The sequence below is a fragment of the Macrobrachium nipponense genome, chromosome 7 (assembly GCF_015104395.2).
Source record: "Macrobrachium nipponense isolate FS-2020 chromosome 7, ASM1510439v2, whole genome shotgun sequence".
Classification (NCBI taxonomy): domain Eukaryota; kingdom Metazoa; phylum Arthropoda; class Malacostraca; order Decapoda; family Palaemonidae; genus Macrobrachium; species Macrobrachium nipponense.
The window spans coordinates 50813048-50833047 of NC_061109.1; the positions used below are offsets into that span (position 1 = coordinate 50813048).

The following is a 20000-nucleotide window of genomic DNA, read 5'->3' on the forward strand; positions in this document are numbered from 1 at the left end:
TGTCAAACAGCAACGTTTCTATTTACTTTCTGTACCTCCTGTCATAGCCCCGATTCCTAATAAAACTGCGAAAGCTCATCATACGCACCCATACACAAAATATTGGATAACTTTTCGGCATATTTTGCATCGAAAGCTCTCGCAGCTTCTCAAAGTCCGTCATCTCATGACTAGAGCCTCTCTTCCTACGCCTTCCTGAGCGCACTTCTCAAGTCTAGACTGTAAGTATTTACGTTCAACAATATTGTTTCTCTTCTCAGATTCACTTGCTTATAAAGTTTTGTACTGACGAGACCATAAGTACAGGAATGAGGTCAATAGCTTACTCTCCTTGAAAATTTGTTTTTAGAATCTGGTTCATCCATGGAAGGAGTCAGATGAACGAAGAATATCGCGTTAATAGTGTTTCCAATTCCTCCGACCACAAACATTTGTTGGTTTATGATGGTAAGGACGTCTCTTGTTTACGTCAAACAGTCATTAACACCTTTGCTCTCTTAGGGTTTTGGTTAACAGGCAATATTCATTGCCTTACTACAGACAATGTATTAAGCTTTCTCTCTCTCTCTCTCTCTCTCTCTCTCTTTATATATACATTACCTATATACTATATATATATATATATATATATATATATATATATATATATATATATATATATATACTATATAATACATATATATGTGTGTCAATATAGTATATATATATATATATATATATATATATATATATACATATATATATAGTTATATATATTTATATTATATATATATATATATTATAATATATATATAATACACACACACATACACACACACACACATATACATATATATATATATATATATATATATATATATATATATATATATATATATATATATATATACACATAGTATTTCATTCACTTCCTTCCCGGCCATCTCTCTCTCTCTCTCTCTCTCTCTCTCTCTCTCTCTCTCTCTCTCTCTCTGCTGAATATCGGTGAAACCCGATTATATTTTTTCAAATAGGACAGCCTTTGCTCTATAAACTTTCCCACCGCCCTTTTATATTTAAAGTCCGAAGGGGTAGTGATTCGTTATAACTGCAGAAAAGACACGATATTTCATAAATCGGTTGCTCAGCCTTCAATGATTTAGCAAAATATGGTATAATATATTATAAATCAATGCGGCATTGGAATATTTTTACGATGTCGTCTCTTTCTCTTTCAAACACGACCACGAATCAGGTCTTTTTGGAAAGAGTTTATATCGTAATTCCACTCAGATTATTCCCGTTGGGTTCCAATGTAGCAATGTGCAAATTCATTAATATACTGCCGTTCACTGAACCTCGACTGAAAAGAAGCGTACACTGCATTAATTCCCCCGTAATAAAAAGACCTTTCCCGGGAAGGAGCGCCTTTAGAAAATTTTAAACATTTGAATTCCTGTAAACACATGGGAAGAGAAATATGAATGCCATTTTTTCCACTCCATTCAAATTCAATGCAGATAATTCGCATGTAATTCATGTTCAATTATAGGCCTGTGTTCAACAAAACAACACAGGAATATAGTCTGCAATATTTGGCAAGGTCATGTTGCCGTTACTGATAGCAATGTTTTCCTTGTTAATTCAGAAGTAACATTTGTAAATCTCAAGCAAAAATTGTTTTATCAATTCATTCAGCATGGGAAAAAACTCATGCATTTTTTGTTCGTGTTTTGGTAGCAAACACATTCCCAGCTCATAAGCAGTCCAGTTAGTTTGGATGCAAACACCCTTATATAGAATATCATGCATGATGAATGAAACCGTCTGACTGCCTACAGGACACATATAGTGATAAAGTACGACAACAACAATAATCTGTGTTGATAGAATCCGGGTTAGGGCGGGGTAGGTAGGGAATCGGGAGGGTAGGGGAGACATGACACATCTGCCCCCCTACTGCAAACCTGTTTGTCGATCCTCAGTGGGGGCGGGGTAGGTAGGGGACCAGGAGGGTAAAGGAGACATGACAGACTGACAGCGCCGGGTTCCAGCGCAGAGTAGAGCGTGCCATTAAGGTCGTAACAGTAAAATTTAAGTATATCTTAGTTTAACTAGACCAGAGAGCTAATTAACAGCTCTCCTAGGGCTGGCCCGAAGGATTAGATATTTCTACATGGCTAAGAAAAAGTTCAGTATATCTTACTTTTTCCAGACCACTGACGTAATTAACAGCTCTCCTAGGGCTGGCCCAAAGGATTAAATATTTTTACATGGCTAGGAAGCAATTGGTTACTTAGCAATGGGACCTACAGCTTGTTGTGGGATCCGAACCACATCGAAAAATGAATTTCTATCACCAGAAATAAATTCCTCTGATTCCACGTTGGCAGACCCGGGAATCGAACTCTGACCCTGAGATCGGTAGTCAAGCACGCAACCGATTCATCCAACGTGGAACTTTTACGTGGCTAAGAACCAATTGGTTACCTAGCAATGAAACCTACAGCTTATTGTGGAATCCGAACCACATTATATCGAGAAATGTATTTATAATCACCAGAAATGAATTCCTCTGATTCCACATTGGCAGAATCGAACTCGCGACTACCGAATCGGTAGGCGAGCACACAACCCACTCATCCAACGAGGAACCTGCTCGAAATAGTAATAATCACGATAACGCCATTTCATTTTTATCATGCTCATAATAGTATGAGCAATAATCATGATTCTATCATTCGACGTCGACATTATGTGACACTGCGCTCCCACTCAACCAATGGCCTACATTTTGAAAGTGAAAGAGATGCGGCTCTAAGACTATAATACACTTCTGGGAAAAGTAGCGAATAACGAATACGGAGAAAACAGGACGGAAGCGCCAGGGATACTCCAGTCTCCTCAAGCTGAATTGATCACATGTCCTGACAAAGCTTTTGAAGACCATCATCCTCGAAGCATCAGAGTTTCTTAGATCTAAAGAACAATTCAGTCAAGCCTGCCTTCACCTTTGACCGGTCATCGTACAAGAATATGACACCACTAAGAATATAAAGTAAAAGGCCACCAAAGCACCTGCTTACCAAGTTTCGTCGGAATAGGGAAACAAAGAAAAAGGAGGACGGAGACGAATAACGGTAGTAATAATAAGGGTATATGTAGTAAAGGTTGTATTTGGAACTGCATAGTCAAGATAGGAACTAGCTTCAGTATTAGATTAGTAACAGTAGCATTAATTGCAATGAAGGCTCAGTTCAGTCCTTGTCAAGAGCTTGTACTTAGTACCTCTCCACGATCAATCAGCTAAAGGGGCCGAATTCTGTTGGCCGCAGCCAAGTATCTTCTAGCAGGACTTTCTTATAAATTTCCGGGGATAGACAATATTTTAGGATACTTTTTAAACTTTTCTATTTTATCCTATTTCTTTATTTATTTACTTTTTAAAACGAGTTCTAACCTGGAGGGATAAATTTAGAATATTCCAATTTTCTTCCAAAGCCTACCTGTCTTTCCCGCCTGTAATAAGAGGTGCTCATATCAATTTTCTCCCAATGAAAACGAATTAAGAAAGCTAATTGAACGTCGTTAATCTTACACGATATTTTCCGCTGCCTGTAATGAAAATTCAAGGTTTTCCTCCCGAAGGGTATCCACTGCATCCAACTATTTTGAAGCTACACTATTCAATTTCTAAGGCTTTAGTTATGTACTCTTTAACTTTGTTGTTCATTGCGCGTTTAGCTTCACCCAGTGGTCTGTTTTTACCCTGAATTTTTCCTTGTCTTTTATGCCAAACAAGTAAATAATACTTTTATAAATATACCCATTCATCACTTGAATGGATTTTGTGAAAGAACGCACTACAAAAACTCGTATACTGAACAGACCTGTAAAGTATTTCAAGAATAACAGCCCTAAAGCTATCTGTTAAATGACCCGTATGACTGGAGCCACCCATCAAAGATGGATAGAGTAGGTCATTAGAGGTCAAGTGCTCGAGTGACGAGGGCTCTCTGGGTCCTTTAGTTTTTCAGCGCATTAATTAGGTGCTCAGGTTGCTCACATGAAGAGAATATCATGACCATAAACAATACAACAATATTCGCTGCATATTAATATCTAGACACTCCTTTTTAAGAAGATAAAAGTGATATGAAATGGGTGAAAGGGAAAATATTCATGTACGCATTAAATGAATAAGCCCAGAAAACTGATTATGAAGGCGAGCATATCAAGCTGATGTAACTACGAAGTGGTTTGTTTGTTTGTTTGTTTGTTTGTATTGTGTTTTTACGTTGTATGGAACGCACTGGATATTCAGCAACGGGACCAATGGCTTTACGTGACTTCCGAACCACGTCGAGAGTGAACTTCTATCACCAGAAATACACATCTCTTACTCTTCAATGGAATGGAGGAGAATCGAACTCGCGACCACCGAGGTGGGACGCCAAGACCATACCAACCACGCCACTGAGGCGCTGACTAACTACGAAGTGGTTCTAAAATATCAAGAGTTCACAGAAGTATATGGAAATAATCGAGGAGAGATAACGGTTTGCGTAAAATGTTAAAAAAAATCATCGGGAATTGTTTCAATGACTTTGTCCTATGAGTCAGTGAATACATGAACATCGCAGGAAGAACTAAACAAAAGGAAGCTCGTGAAGACACTTACCTTAGCGACTTCCACTCCACGTCTCCTGTCAGCAGTAATGCGTCCAAGGCCAGAAGCAAATAGTCAGCCTGCGGAGAGAAAGGAATCCTTCTTAGCTTGGACACGAATCGATCAAAATAACACACACAGAGATATCTACGTCAATAAATCACACCTGTTTTTATTGATTTCGTTGGAACTATTCTTAAATTCATGGGAACTAACGCAATATTGCCTCTAATTTGAATAACAAAAATGGCACAATGTAATGAATGTATATTGGAAATCATTTCATTCTTTGTCGGTGATGCCGTTCTGTGTTCAGGAGAGAGAGAGAGAGAGAGAGAGAGAGAGAGAGAGAGAGAGAGAGAGAGAGAGAGAGAGAGAGAGGTAGCAGCATCAAATGCTCGAGTCTCGCCGGCCATTTGCACTGACCCCTCCCAGTAAGTGTGACCCTCTCAGGATCGATAACTTCTTTTATCGAGTTCAGTCTGCATTACCCCACATGGCATCCAGTGGTGACGTGTCCAGTTCCGATTTAATTGTCCTTGTGCGAGTGGGAAAGCGCCATTTTATAAGGATTGTGTAATCCGTTAAATGCTGCAATGAACTCCGTCGTAGAGAGTCCACGAGGCTTCACAGCATCCAGCGGATCGAAGATACAGATTTCCTGCATTGTCTTTACTGCTATGATTGCTTAAAGCGCTAACTGGTTCATATGCATGCAAGTTTCCAATAAATGTAGTTGTTTTCCAGTTTTACCCGTGGTTTTGATTGATTCCAGCCTTACCAATAACCCTGACATCAAAGAGACTTACGGACGCAAGCAAAGGGATTCGAGTTTTCGGATACTTGCTTATGCATTATGGCAACGAAAAACGGTTTAAAGCTATACAAAACGAGCATCTCTCAATTACTGCGCTCACCAATAACTTTTTCTTTAAAATCTCATTTTCAGTTACTATGGATCTGTCATTCTTTCTTTTTTTTTTTTACTCGGATAGAACTAGAAAGAATTACTTCAGGGCAAATATCCATTCTGTTTTACATGTTTTGTTGTTTTTTTTTTTTTGTTAAAGGATTGCACGTATACAGTTACATTCACAGTAATATTATTATCAAAATAATGGTTTAACCAGACCACTGAGCAGAGTATCAGCTCTCATAAGGCTGGTCACATTCCCTATAAAATATGCTAAATCTAACGAAAATAGTTTTTTCCGGAAGATGACGGTGAATTATGGTAAGGTTAAATTCACTGCAAATTGCAAAAAGTAGAAGGGGCTTTTCCGCAACAGGAGGCCTTAATCTTGCACAAAGGCGAACAATACAACCATGACAGTCTTACAGAATAATAAACAAGAAGCGAATGACAATATATAAACGTATCTCCGAAAGGTTAAGGGATGGAAATAAATAATCTTGTTTAGTATTTCCTTCATAAATGATGAATTGTATCAACTCAGCAGAAATTGGAGGAGACTTTGAGTGGGATGGTGAAAAGACTGTGACAAAGGCTACTTCAAAGTGAGCGTCAGTGATCTCAAACAAGTTCAAAGTGAGCGTCAGTGATCTCAAACAAAGGTCTGTACAATTATCTTCCTTTTAAAAGCAGAAGGTAACAACTAGTCATTATCTGAAATACTGAGAGAGTTTAGAATGACAGTCGCAGTTGTCTGTTAATGAAGCTTTTAATGAAATCACATTTATATATCAGGGGACGTTAGAAATTCCAGATTAAAACCGTAAGCTGTTTTTAATTAAATTTTATGTTACTAAGTCAAACGCATATAGTATACCTTAATGAAATACTGGATTTTTGTAACATTTTCTGACATCGTTATTGGTCGCAAGGTTACACGTGGAGTGATCTTCTCAGTCTATTTATATCTGCTGGGATTGTCACTCCCAGCGTTTTATTATTTACCTTCGTCTCATTCTGTGATACTCTGAATTTCTGAGAGACGAAGCTTTATTTGTAAGATTTCCTTTATATAGTAATTTTGAAACTGTAATACTGCATTCTTAACTTCTTGTTTTGATGCATCTGATGTGATGTCAAGAGCAAAACATTCCTCAATAACGAGCGATTTGTTTCACTTGAAGATCTCAACTCCTTCTCTGGCGTCTGCTTCTCCTCACAAGCAGGCAGCCATAAACGTCAAATAATTTGAATTTGTTTCCATTTCTTCTTCCCCCCACGTATAGCTTTCTCGGCCATTCTATTTTTACTCCTTCCATTGATGTTTTAGGTCAAATATGAACTCTCCTCAAAAACTATGTTGTTACTTTCCGTTCCCGATCAACACACTTTTCTTTACATCCACACTTCTGCTGCTTTCAGTCTCTTTTCCATTATCTTCCAGCTCATCATCTTTACGGTACTTCCAACAAACAACGTTCATTTTCCTTTCTCTGTACTGAAATCACTTAGCCTATTTTTCTAATAAACTTCCTTTTACATTACATGCCCTCTCTGCGTTACCAATCTTATAGCACTTGAATTCCTTTAACAATGCACTTATGATATTCAGCTTTTAAGTTAAAAAAATTGGGGTTTTAGTTTAGTCTCTGACCCGAATATATAAAATTCTTATATAAATAGGTCCTGGCTTTTTCCATCGCTATACACATAACTTTGTCTCATTAAGATTTGGTCTTTTTTTTCTTATCAGCTGTATTCATCTTATGCGACATCCTTCGCAGCTCTTCCTCTGAATCCGCTATTTGTAGCATCAGGAGCATATTTAACGTTGTCACACCACCCAAACCTCTCACCCTGCGCAGTGAATAAGTCAGGATATCATGAGCTCCGTATCACCCACATTTCACTTAAACCAATTCAAGTCCGTTCCTTTTCAGTTCCTACTATTTATTTTTTTCCGGTACAAATCTTCTGTCAATCTAATATCTCGACTATTTATTCATTCTAGTCTATTTCACAGCTTCACGTATTTCACTCTACTGAAAGCCTTCTTATATACACGTGCATATCTTTATCCACTTTCACTGCTTTCTCTGATAGCATCCTTAATACGAAAATAACCTTTATTATTGTCCGCTCCTCCCATGAATTTAAACAGTTCTCCCACCTCCTCTTGCCTAATTCTCCAAAATTATTTTTGAAATCTGACTCAAGATCTGATATTCCGGTGTTTATTACAGCTCTACATATTCAGCACTTCCTTTACGGAGTGACAAACAAAGATCTCACCAATTGCTCTGGTAGTTCTTCTTCGACCATGTCCCTCTCTCCGCGTGCAGCCTAGCCTTACCTAAGTTTTTTTTTCTAGGTATCTCTCTATGACCTCTCCCTTTATTTCTGGACCCTCAAATGATTCTGTGATAATTCTCTGCTGCTCCTCCTCTCGTCTTCAAGCCGATCTGTTATATACTCACTCAGCATCTCCAACACATCCATCCTCGTTGCCACAGATCCATCAGCCTTCCATATTATATTACCGGTCTTCCATTTTTTCCTCAAAGATTTTATTTGTTCATTTATCTTCTGCTGATTTCTTTTCTTTTTATCTATCTCTTCACATTCTGTTTCTTCCGACTTCTTTTGCTTTATTTGCCCATTCTGTTACCTGGATTTTAATTCCTCCTCACCCACGGACATCTTAGGAAGAATATCCCTCTCTCTCTCTCTCTCTCTCTCTCTCTCCTCTCTCTCTCTCTCTCTCTCTCTCTCCAGCTGTATCATTTTGACCTTTATTTCCTTCACATTCATCCCGCACCTTATTTTTCCCGTTAATTCCAAAACATTTATATGTCAGAGGAGAATCCATACATATTCTCACCAATTTACCCCTTTTCTTTGCTATTCTAGGTTTAGTACAAATTTATTACAACTGGTAGATGATCGCTGTCACAGTTAACATCAAAGTATTTCTTACTTGGATTGCTTTACTTCTGAATTGTGTGTTAATAGTTACAAAATACATTTGGCGTCCATTCTGATGTCTTGTGGTCTTCCTCCATGTACCCAATGGTCTTTGGTGATGCGTTAAACAAATATATATATCAGGAATCACATAATCCTTTCCCGTACATCACTCGACTAACCTATCCCCTCTCTTATATTTCTCCCTCAGCCCTAAAGATCCCACAATGTCTTTTTTCTCTCCCAATACACATCTGCACAGTCATGTTGCTCTTCGCTACAGTAAACGCACGTGGTGATTCATAGAGGCTAATGTTTGTCTAATCAGTCTATACAGAGATCTCCGAGTATTTCTTCATACAGCTGGGTCATATTGGCTTTCCCCTGAACATCACCAGAATCACAACCCAGTAACAGCTAGCAGGTCCCTACTTCAACAAACTACCTCCTTGACATCATAACGCATCTTCTTTGCAGTTACCATCTCCGCGAAGGCAGTGAAGAGCAAAGTATCTTTGGCCATAAAATACTCTGCTTATGCTTTTCCGGTTTTTGCTTGGAAAAAATTTATAAACCTTCAGTAATGATCACCTGGGAAAATTGGAGTAATGATAAGAAAAATCTGTTAATGTTGCGAATGGCTTAAGCGAAAGAGCAGATGAAACCTTAATGTATGAACTTTATCATTATGAATTGCCAAGCATTTTGTGCATAGATTAACCTTAATACTAGATGGTTTACTTCTTACTGGAAATATTGTTACTTTTGAATAAAATAGGACCATTTGTGTGTGGGGGGTGGGGATAAAGTAAGGGCGGCTAATTTTTTCAGATTACTTTTACTTATTCTAAAAGGTGAAAAATATACAAGTTGCATGTAAAGAGAAAAAAAAAGAAAAAAAATTGGAGAAAACTGGTATGGGACACGAGCCACAATCGTAATTAGCTAAGTCAATGATTTGTCCTCAAAATTTAACAAGGTACTAATTGTTTCTCAAGATGTGGACCGTCTCAATCAGGCCATTCTCTTTTACAATCCCCAAGTGCTGTGACGCCATAGCGAGTCATTGAAAGGAAAAAGCAGAAAATAGAAAAATAATTGTTGGTGTTTGTCCCCAAATTAACGGAGCAATTTTTGATATGACGAGCGGCCACAATTAACCCAGGATATTGTTTTCATGACTTTCATCTCTACTTTTAAAAGCAGCTTTGGAAACAATGTTTAAAGGGCATGTACGAGTACTTTCATGGAATGGAACGGGAAGCAACGGAATTTTCTTGCCACTTCCAAGACCGTTCAGAGCGAGAAAAGTGACATTTTCATATTCATTTATTTACGATAATGTTTCAGAGCCACGTCATGGATAAGTGATTCATTAATATTCAGAACGTAGAAATCATTCGAACAATTTTGTAAAAAATAAAAGTAAAAAAATAAAAATAATGGAGCGGAAGTTTTCTTTTCAGTGTACATTATGAATGGCGGAAATGATTGAATTTATATTGTGTGCTGGAAAACACAGGAAGCAATATCATGAAATGCCAACAGGCAATGTTTGTTTGAGAGAATACATGCATTTATTTTTGTGCATGAGTAAACGTATGAGCGCGAATTTTCGTGGGTGTTGGATGGGATCATTGGGAATCATTTTATGCAGATCAACAGCCGATGGATCAGTTTGTTCTCATTTTTTACTTCCTCGGCAATCCTGAGAGATTCTCAAGTTTCAACCTGCAAACTTTGCTTCTTGGAAAAGAAATTGACGCACTACTTTGCATATCTATTTGCAAGTGCCTCTGACAGTTTTGATGATCAAAATTACTGAGAAAAGTGTAAAAAAAAAAAATAATGAAAAAATGGACTAAAGGTACTTCTCAATTGCAAGGATGAGTCATATTGAAGTTGACAATGGGCCCTCACGACTTGAGAGAGAATAAGAAAAAAAGACCTGAAGAATTATAGGAAACTCCGAAGGACGATTCAGAACATAAATTACTGCAAATCCTCCTGAAGAGAAAGCTTGAGAAATGATGGCGCTCTGCGGACAATAGAATAAAAGAAGTGTGGAGCCGAAGGCGGAGGGCGACCACAGCTCTGCACAAGTACATCAAAAAGACAGAGCGTCGTAACAGAATGAGGAAAAAATAAGGAAGATGACGCTAAGCAAATAAATTTATCCACCAATGCAGACGATCTGTCGAAGGCGATGTAAGGGAAATGATCAATAATGTTACAGCTAAATCTCACCTCCTGGCACTACGTGAAGCGACATTTGAATAAGCACTCAAAGGAATTAACTCTCCAATTAGAAGGTTATTATTATGCAAATGAATGATGAAAACAGATAAATGAAGAAAGAAACAAGTTATGTTCAAGCGGTTAAAGATTAATCGGTTACAAATCAACGCAATGATCAACATGAGGAATCTTTTAAAGTTAATTATAGTTTTAGTCACTTCAAACAACCGCAAATTTGATTACAGACATGAGCTCCTTTGGAAATAACAGAAACAAGATGATAAATACAAAGTGAAAATTCAATAATAAGATGGACTGTTTCGAAACGAGAAGCTTCGCATTAATTTAAAACAAGTAAAAAATGTGACGAAGTTTCATGGGCATAATCGAGTTTTCTGTACAACGTATAATGTTGTATGAGCCGCGGCCCATGAAACATTCAGCCACGAACATGGGTAACTTTAATCCTAAATAAAATAACTACTGAGGTTAGGAGACTGCAATTTGCTATGTTTGATAATTGGAGGAAGGATGATCAACATACCAATTTTCTGCCCTCTAACTTCAGTAGCTTTTAAGATCTGTGGGCGAACAGAAAGTGCGGACGGGCAGACCAAGGCATCTCATAAATTCTCTTTTACAGAAACTAGAAGATCAGATGTGCATGACTCACGATAATGTTCTGGAATGAATGATTGCACTCGTATTTTTTCGTTAATTACAACGCTGATTACCAAATTGATGCTAGGTCTGTCAAAATACCTAATCTGCAACATCTCTCAAGAAATGTTTGGAAAACATCATTCTGTAGAGAAGTGGAAAGCCGGTCGAATGAGTCTTCCAATACTATACAATATGAGACTTTCCTTCTTATAAAGAAATATTTCACTTTAGGTAATTTCACAAAGTACATCTTTTCCTCCTATATCCTTTTAGAGTAAGGTATTGCCTACTTTAACGTTACTAGTTCTAAAAACTACTATATTTCACTCGGCTATAACGGAAGACAGATAGCTTCAATCCTCTTTAGGATTGTTATAAGTCGTCATTTGAGGTGGGGTTTGAACCTCCACTAAGCAAAGATTTTTAAGGGGCTAATGATCTCTGAAGGCTTTGAAAAACCTCTTTCGTGTATGAAAAAGATTAATAATTTCTGTATTATTATGTAGCCAGCGATGAGGGCTCTACTGCGTACAGTATCACAGCTGGAGGAAACCATTCCACGTCAACCTCATCCATGGTTTAGGCATACGATGCTTACCATTTGTTTTACCAAAGCCGACTTTGCTTGTGCTCATGACTAAGTCAAAAACTTTTAATTCCTGAAGAATTTTTCGTTGTAAATTTGAACTGTCCCTCTAAACTGAATGATCAAACTATAAGGTCGAATACCTAATATCAAGAAGGAACTCATTCATTTTTCTCTGAAAACGCCTTTTGCATCCTTGATGGCAGAGCAGGCACACGGATTCCGTGCCAAAAGCTAAATCGTTTATACTCTAAGTACACCTTAATTCATCCTTGTCGAAAAAATAATGATAAATCAAACATGGTAGGTGCGGAATAACACAACCAGCAGGAGGGCTCCCAAGGATGTGTTGAGCACTTATCAAAATATCATTTCCATTTCTAACAATTTCTGCCTTCACAGGACTTCACCTGTAAGTGTCTCATAACGAGTGCTACCGACTACGCAATATGAGGACACGTGTTTCCATCACATCCTTCCTCTTCTGGTCTGTGGCCTATTTTACTATTCACTTACTTGATGCTTCAATATCATTTCGTATCGGACGATTTTCGCTCTAGTTTTCTTTTGCATATCCTTTACATCTTTCTGTATTCTCTTCATGACACAAGTTCCTCGCTTGAATAGTGGTTTTCGAGCTCGGCTACCAATCCGGTGGTCTGAAGTTCGAATCCAGCGCGGCCAACGCGGAATCAGAGGAATTTATTTCTGGTGATAGAAATTCCTTTCTCGATATAGTGTGGTTCGGATCCCACAATAAGCTGTAGGTCCCGTTGCTAGGTGACCAATTGATTCCTAGCCACGTAGAAATATCTAATCCTTCGGGCCAGCGCTAGGAGAGCTGTTAATAAGCTCAGTGGTCTGGTAAAACTAAGATATACTTCTTCATGACACTAACCTCTGTATGAGAAAAATATAGTTCAAACATCAATATTCCACAAAGAAAAGTTGCACTTACAGGCAACTGATTGACGCAAAGAGAATTTTCTTTGCCAACCTTCCTAAGCAGACACAGGCCCCTTCATTTTAGAAGGCTTCCAGCATATTGAACAGAATGCATGACGCAATCAAGACCGTACAGCGGATAACGATAATAAAGACGTCTTTTTGTTAACCATCATTAGCTCCGTTCAATATGACTTCTCGAAAGAGCATAATTTCCAAATGAGCAAATAAGTTTTGTATGTCAATATAATTCAATCTGCTAATTACAAATAGACTGTTCAAAAAGGATGCAAATACCTCTAGTCAGCAACATAGCTTCCATATAGGAAAAGACAAGAAATACTCTGAGTTCATGTAAAGGTGCAATATACATGTGTACTTGATGTTCCGACTCAGACATCATGAAAGTTCTAAGATTAATCCCGGCCTGTTGGTAACATCGTGGACAAGTCCCCTGAAGATCCATTCTCCACCTGCAGTCAGGTGACAATTGTGGGTCGCTAAAAGGTTGAAGATGATTTTTGGGCCTACAAATTCATCGCCAAAGACTTGGTGATGAGAAGTAAGTGAACATCATCGAGAGTCACCCCTTTAAAAAGGAAAAATGCGTATTAGAAAGACAGGTCCTTATTATTCAGAGGTGCAAGAGCGGCCAAATAGAGAGAGTAATGGTGCAGTGTGCTTGAAAGCGTTCCACACACACACTGGTGCCGAGTCCTCTTCATAGCACTGAAAGTAACTCGTACAATTTCTGTGCATGGGCTCTTCCCCGATCCACCAGATAAAATATGAATGCACCATTAGCCATTTTCTTGTTTTCCCCTGGAACCAGATCTCTTAGAAGAGAAAGCTTCATATCGAAGAAAAAGAAAAAGAACATGAACAGAATTACACAATCATATATATATATATATATATATATATATATATATATATATATATATATATATGTATATATATACATATATAATATGTATTCACACACACACACACACACACACACACACACACACACACACAATATCTATATATATATATATATATATATATAATATATATAATTAATTATAATCTAACGATAAGGATATTCGTTTTAAAGTGAAGAACCTCGGTAAAATTGCATGCAAAAACCAGTGATCTGGGCAGTTACAACAATAATCCACTGTTGACCTAAGCAGTAGATTATAAACGAAGTGTTAGTCAAAACAGTAAGTGGCAGACGAGCTGGAAATAGACATGGGGCCAACAGCTCCATACTAAAATAGTCTCAAAGGAGTGGAAGGCAGAAAGGCAGCCACATTTTGGAGCTGTTCCCTCTGAAGAGAAAAGGAGTAAATACATTAACTGATATTGAATTGTCAAATGTCAAGACCACTCAGTCACACTGAATGATAATAGCTCGGAAAATTACAAACACACAACCTCCATATCGGAGTTACGCAAGACCCAGAAATAGAACCAGAAATAGAACGGTGGAGAGAGCAATTGTAAGCACGTACATGGTCTTTTATATGTCAGACCTTTAGCAACTTGAACGTAACATGCGCTTTAATGTAATTTTTTAGTAATAAAGTGACAGTAAGAGCAGAACCATTCCTCGTATGGTATTTTGCATTAAATGTTTAGCGCAATAATCATTAATTCAGTTTACTGACGCTCTTACAAATTCCTTCCGTTCATCCACCGCCATCCACACCAACATTTACCGCTTTGTTGTTAATCCGCTTCCCTCATGACCTTTCTCTTGGTATCATTCACTGTGGACTCTCTCTCCTCTTGCAATCAATCCCTCCATTATATCAAAGTTAGCTCCTTGATTCCAAAATCCTCTACCACCCATCATATTTATGGGTCCTTGAAAGTAGCAAGCACTGAACAGAACAAAGTGCAAGCGAATCCCGGACAAGTCACCAACATCCTTTCCTGCGTTGTCTTCTTCGGGGCCATTGCGCTCCCTGGAGGCAAATAAGTCCTGATTTCTGCAGACTACAACATAGATCACCTGCAAAGCAGCCTGAACGTCAAGCCCATTGCTGCTCCAGGAAGGCTTCCTTTTTCTCTCAGTTCCGTACCAAGTTCTCAAAACTCTGCCAGTAGCAAACTCTTTCATCTCCTTACAGATTCAGATAACAATCTTCTAAAGAGTCTCTATGAAAGATCTGACCATCTCTCTAAATTGAGTTTACTAGACTGTTGCTTTCTTGTCAATGATTTTCGAATGACTCGGTATCATAAGCATTACATAAGGAAAGATATTTATACTCATAATAATGGCTCTTCTAACACACTGGTCGTGCAATGGATGTTCAGTGGTAGATCAACGTGACAGAACACAAGCTTCATAAACACAGTAAATATTTCTTCTGAAAAGAAGAAATTTAAGTCTTATACATGAGGGGAAACGACAAAAAGTAGTATAGTAACGGCATAAAAAAAAAAAAACAAGAAATAGCAAGGAGCTTGTGCTTTTTGGCTATGAAACAGATTCGACGAAAGTCCGTTATTATACTTTATAAGAGTCTTACAATACTAAAAGGGAATTTGATTGAAATTTATAATAAAGATATAATGACAATGAAGGGTGGCTTCTCCTTGCTGTGCATGTCAATTGTTATTAAATTCTTCCAGTGTTCCTGGTTATATCTCGAGAAAAATATAAACAAGGACAATTTCCCATATTCTCCTACTAACCACTGGGTGCTTTCCATTAGAGTTCGAAATTAGTTTAAACAACAAAAATAACAAAATATTTCAAAGAACACCTGCCAACTTATTGAGGCTTATTCTCTATTTCTCTCTCTCTCTCTCTCTTACTAAATATGTGTATGTCTTACTATATATATATATATATATATATATATATATATATATATATATATATATATATATATATATATATATATATATACACGTATATATAGTAAATTTGTGATTGCACAAGGCGGAAGCTTAAAAAAAGCCTTTTTTTGGGTCTTGATATTAAATCCTCTTAGGAATTAATGTTCTCGAGTGTTGGCTGAGCCATAGATAAGTACCAGAGTGTTCGGGATAAGCGAGGGGAAAATTTCACTGCAGTTAAAGTTGACGAAATTGTGCATTTACATAACTACCTTTTTATTTCTCACTTACACAGACACACTATTTTGATTTAAAAAAAACGTCAACAAGATTGAAGAACAGTACTCTGAAACCCAGTAACTCAGCATGAAACTGTTACCTGTTGCAAGCAAAGTGTGCTATCAACAGACGTGAAACTAACTGATAAAAGGGAAAGTCATGAAGTAGGAGTTGGATATATAACTTGCTAAGACGACGAAGACTGAGCTATTAACCGGAAAAATAAAGATGACAGTAGGTCGGATCATCCGGGAGACAAAAAGCGTCACAGACGGACGATTCGACGCTGAGAAATATATCACAGCGAAGCACGAGACGTCTCTAATATAGGCTTGAGGAAGAAAGCTTCAGAAGCCTTAGAAACATCTACAGTGACGAAATACAGGTTTCTGAGAAATTATTACAAGATTAGAGTGGAGGAGATAAAAGCGTGTCACTAAAATCAATACTTTGGTAAAGTAAATAACAGTTACATATTAGATTAATGACTATATTAAGTAATATATATATATATATATATATATATATATATATATATATATATATATACAGACATACACACATATAAGTATGACCTATTCGTGATATATACGTGTATATATATATATATATATATATATATATATATATATATATATATATATATATATACATATATGAGTATGTGTATACATACATAATAGATATATCTATATATACTTACTTATATACTATATAATCGTATATATACATATACATACTGTATTTATATATGTATATAATATACACATATATTAACACAGATATATGAATATACACATAAAACATACATATGCATTTCACATACACGCATATATACGTATATGCATATGCTAGCTTAAAAAATGCAAGTATGTTGTTATAGATAAGTTTGAAACAAACTAAAGTCTTCACTCACAATTATGCAAGGAAAGGCCCAGACGGCATAAAACGTAGACGGAGCAAAGAACCCAACTGTCGGTAATTATCTTAAATATCACTCATTTCTTAAAATTCCTAAAAACACATTAATCAATTCCTGGTTGTCAAAAGTAAGCAAGATTATTTAAAACAATTACTTAAGAGCAACAATAAAGGATGAAAAATACGTAAGGAAACGGTTTAATGAAAGCTGTGCTTATGTGTTTGTTTAGTTGAAAGTAACCCAGTGTAATTTGAAAGGACTAATTTTGTTTGTTTGTTTGTTTGTGTGGTGTTTTTACGTTGCATGGAACCAGTGGTTATTCAGCAAAAGGACCAATGGCTTTACGTGACTTCCGAACCAGGTCGAGAGGGAACTTCTATCAGCAGAAATACGAATGGCCGAGAATCGGTGGCAGGCCAAGACCATATCGATCATGCCACTGAGGCGCTTGAAAGGACTAATGACAAATTTGGAATTAGAAAAAACTAGCAATTAATGACAGTTATTGGATTCAAAGTACTCTTTAGCACCGAGCAACTGTATGATATTCGATTTCATAACGAAAAATATGAACGGCAATTACTCCTTTGCACAACAGAATTCAAATGTTGCTCCCGTTTCAGCGAAGAAGAAAATTATAGTTTTTCGTTTTTAAAAAAGTTTGCAAGAAGTCAGGCTAAGAATTATGACAGTGCCTGCAGCTAGCATGCAGCACAGCCATTCCCTTTTAACTAGTTTGTTTGACTTTTCGATTTGTAAGTAGTGAGAATAATCTAAATACCCAAAAGGGGTTTGAATTTGAAGGATTCTTTGATCGTTCACTGCCTTTGATCATTTCTACAGATCTCTAAACCAGTGGCTTGACCAACCGGTAATTTAAAACTATAAGACTGAGGATGCGCTATCATGCCAATAGGTGAAACACTGTGTGAACCAGAAATTTGAACGTTTAAGATGCGTCCACACGGTCGAACAATGTCCGACGGACAAAAATTGTTACCAGTTAACAATTGTCTGTTGGTCTTTGCTTTATGAGCAGAGTAAAAACATTGGTATACAACTTCATCTGGTACCACTGTTCGTTGCCAGATCTACATCCATGGTTGCAACGCTTATGACGTCATCCTGCTTCGCCTATGATATGGTAACAATGTTTGTCCGTCGGAAATTGTTCGACCGTGTGGACGCACCTTTAGACCTGGGTCCACCAAGACAACAGCACGGGTTTTGGCCATCTATAGATGGCATCAAAGAATGAATCACTCTGGAAGTTGTGGAATGAAAGAAATGTGACATAGAATATAAATGATTTAATGAAGTTGTATTTCCAAAACCTTTAAAAGAAAATATCTCACCAGTGCATATTTGAGACAAGTATGAGTAATATATTGAGATTTATGTGATCTCAAGCATTAATAAAAACATGGCACACATAATCCAACGAAATTCGTCATACTACTACTAACACACAAGCGATCGATCTACCAGAGACACTTACCGGTATGGTGATGAATGTCCACACAGCCTCTGTCAGGTTTTGGAGGCTTAATGGCGTATCAGGGTGAGGGGGATCTCTGGAAGGGGTCAGAATTGGCCGCTCGTCGTCCTCTATCGGTTGAGACCGTGACCAAGCCCCTCCCCTGACTCCTCCCGGTGCAGCTCCTGCCCCAACCCCACCATCCATCCTGGAAGACTTGCACCATCTTCCGGATATTTTGCGGGCCACTGCAGCGGGTGCCGACGGCGATCGGGTCATGCGCGTGTAAGAACTGACTCTCTCCTGCACTGTGCCTAGGCTTTCGACTGGACCACTCGTTCCTCCCTCCACGGACACTCCTCTGTCCCAGCCTCGGCTTCCTGAAGCGCCCGCCCGCACGGCTCCGCCATCTTCAATACCGGCACCCACGGCGGGCACGTGAGTGCTACTGAAGGGGCAGGCCATGACAGAGGTTGACCCCTCACATGACCTTTACTCTCCATCCATGGTCACGAGGAAGTACCGAAAGGAAAGCGGCCTTTGCCAAAAGAGCACCGCTTGAAATACCTTTCGGGGGAAAGGAGAGGCCAACTGGAATTCTGACTTCGAGACGCCTCTGCGCTGTTGACGTTTATCTGAAAGCAAAAAGAAAGCAAAGAACACTTAGCATTATTTTCACATATCTGATGATTAACTTTACCTACCAGTAAATCTCAAACCTCAAACATATTCATGCATACTACCACTATATGTTTTCGACAACACCAACTCATTTTGTCAATCAGTGCTCTTTTCAAGCTAAAATTTACGATTTCGTAAAAAAAAAAAAAAAAAAAGCACTTTTGTTGGAAAAAAGGGCTAAATAAAGAGAAGGGGAATTGCATTCAATCCGATTTTTTGTAGCCATAGTAGCAGGATTGTTATTTCTAATTTCATTATTTAATTACAGTGAGGGCACTCATAGACCGAGAAAAAATAGCACACAATGTCGGCATTTAATACGACTGCAATGCAATTCTTACGCTTCCGATCATATATTCAAAAGCCACGCGCACACGACGTTTGTACCCACCCACCCACCCACCCACACACACACACACACACACACACACACACACACACACACTTAAAAAAATGTATATATATATAATATTATTATTATTATTATTATTATTATTATTATTATTAATTGGGCAGAAGTTGAACATTATCCATGGATCAAGCCCACCAGTGAAGGCAATTTAAGATATAAACATTTAACACAAAAGTAAGGAGCCAGCTAATATATGATAAAGGGTAATATGAGGATTAAAGAAACAAAACATTGTAATATGTTTTATATTTCTTTATGTATCAAATAAAATCCGTAATGCAATAGTAAGAAGAATAACTAAAACCTACTTTCAAGAGTGGAAATTCGAAAGGAGCCTTGTAGTCATTTTGGAATAGGTTGAACTGGCCATCTGTTGCAAAGCTCAGGTATGCAACAGTTTCCCAACATAGTCCGGACTACACTTCGGACACGAG

General features: G+C 37.7%; 1 protein-coding gene across 7 annotated transcripts in view; it reads right to left on the reverse strand.

Annotated features, from left to right (window-relative positions):
- Positions 1-20000, reverse strand: part of LOC135217350 (head-specific guanylate cyclase-like) — a 999777-nt gene that overhangs the window by 167602 nt on the left and 812175 nt on the right. For all 7 annotated transcript variants that reach the window (XM_064253180.1, XM_064253181.1, XM_064253184.1 and 4 more), the window contains 2 exons: positions 18495-19108; positions 4661-4728 (listed from right to left, as the gene is read on the reverse strand). In XM_064253180.1, coding sequence (XP_064109250.1) covers positions 4661-4728; positions 18495-18938 — 512 coding nt within the window. In that variant the 5' untranslated portion in view covers positions 18939-19108. The remainder of the gene's footprint in view (positions 1-4660; positions 4729-18494; positions 19109-20000) is intronic.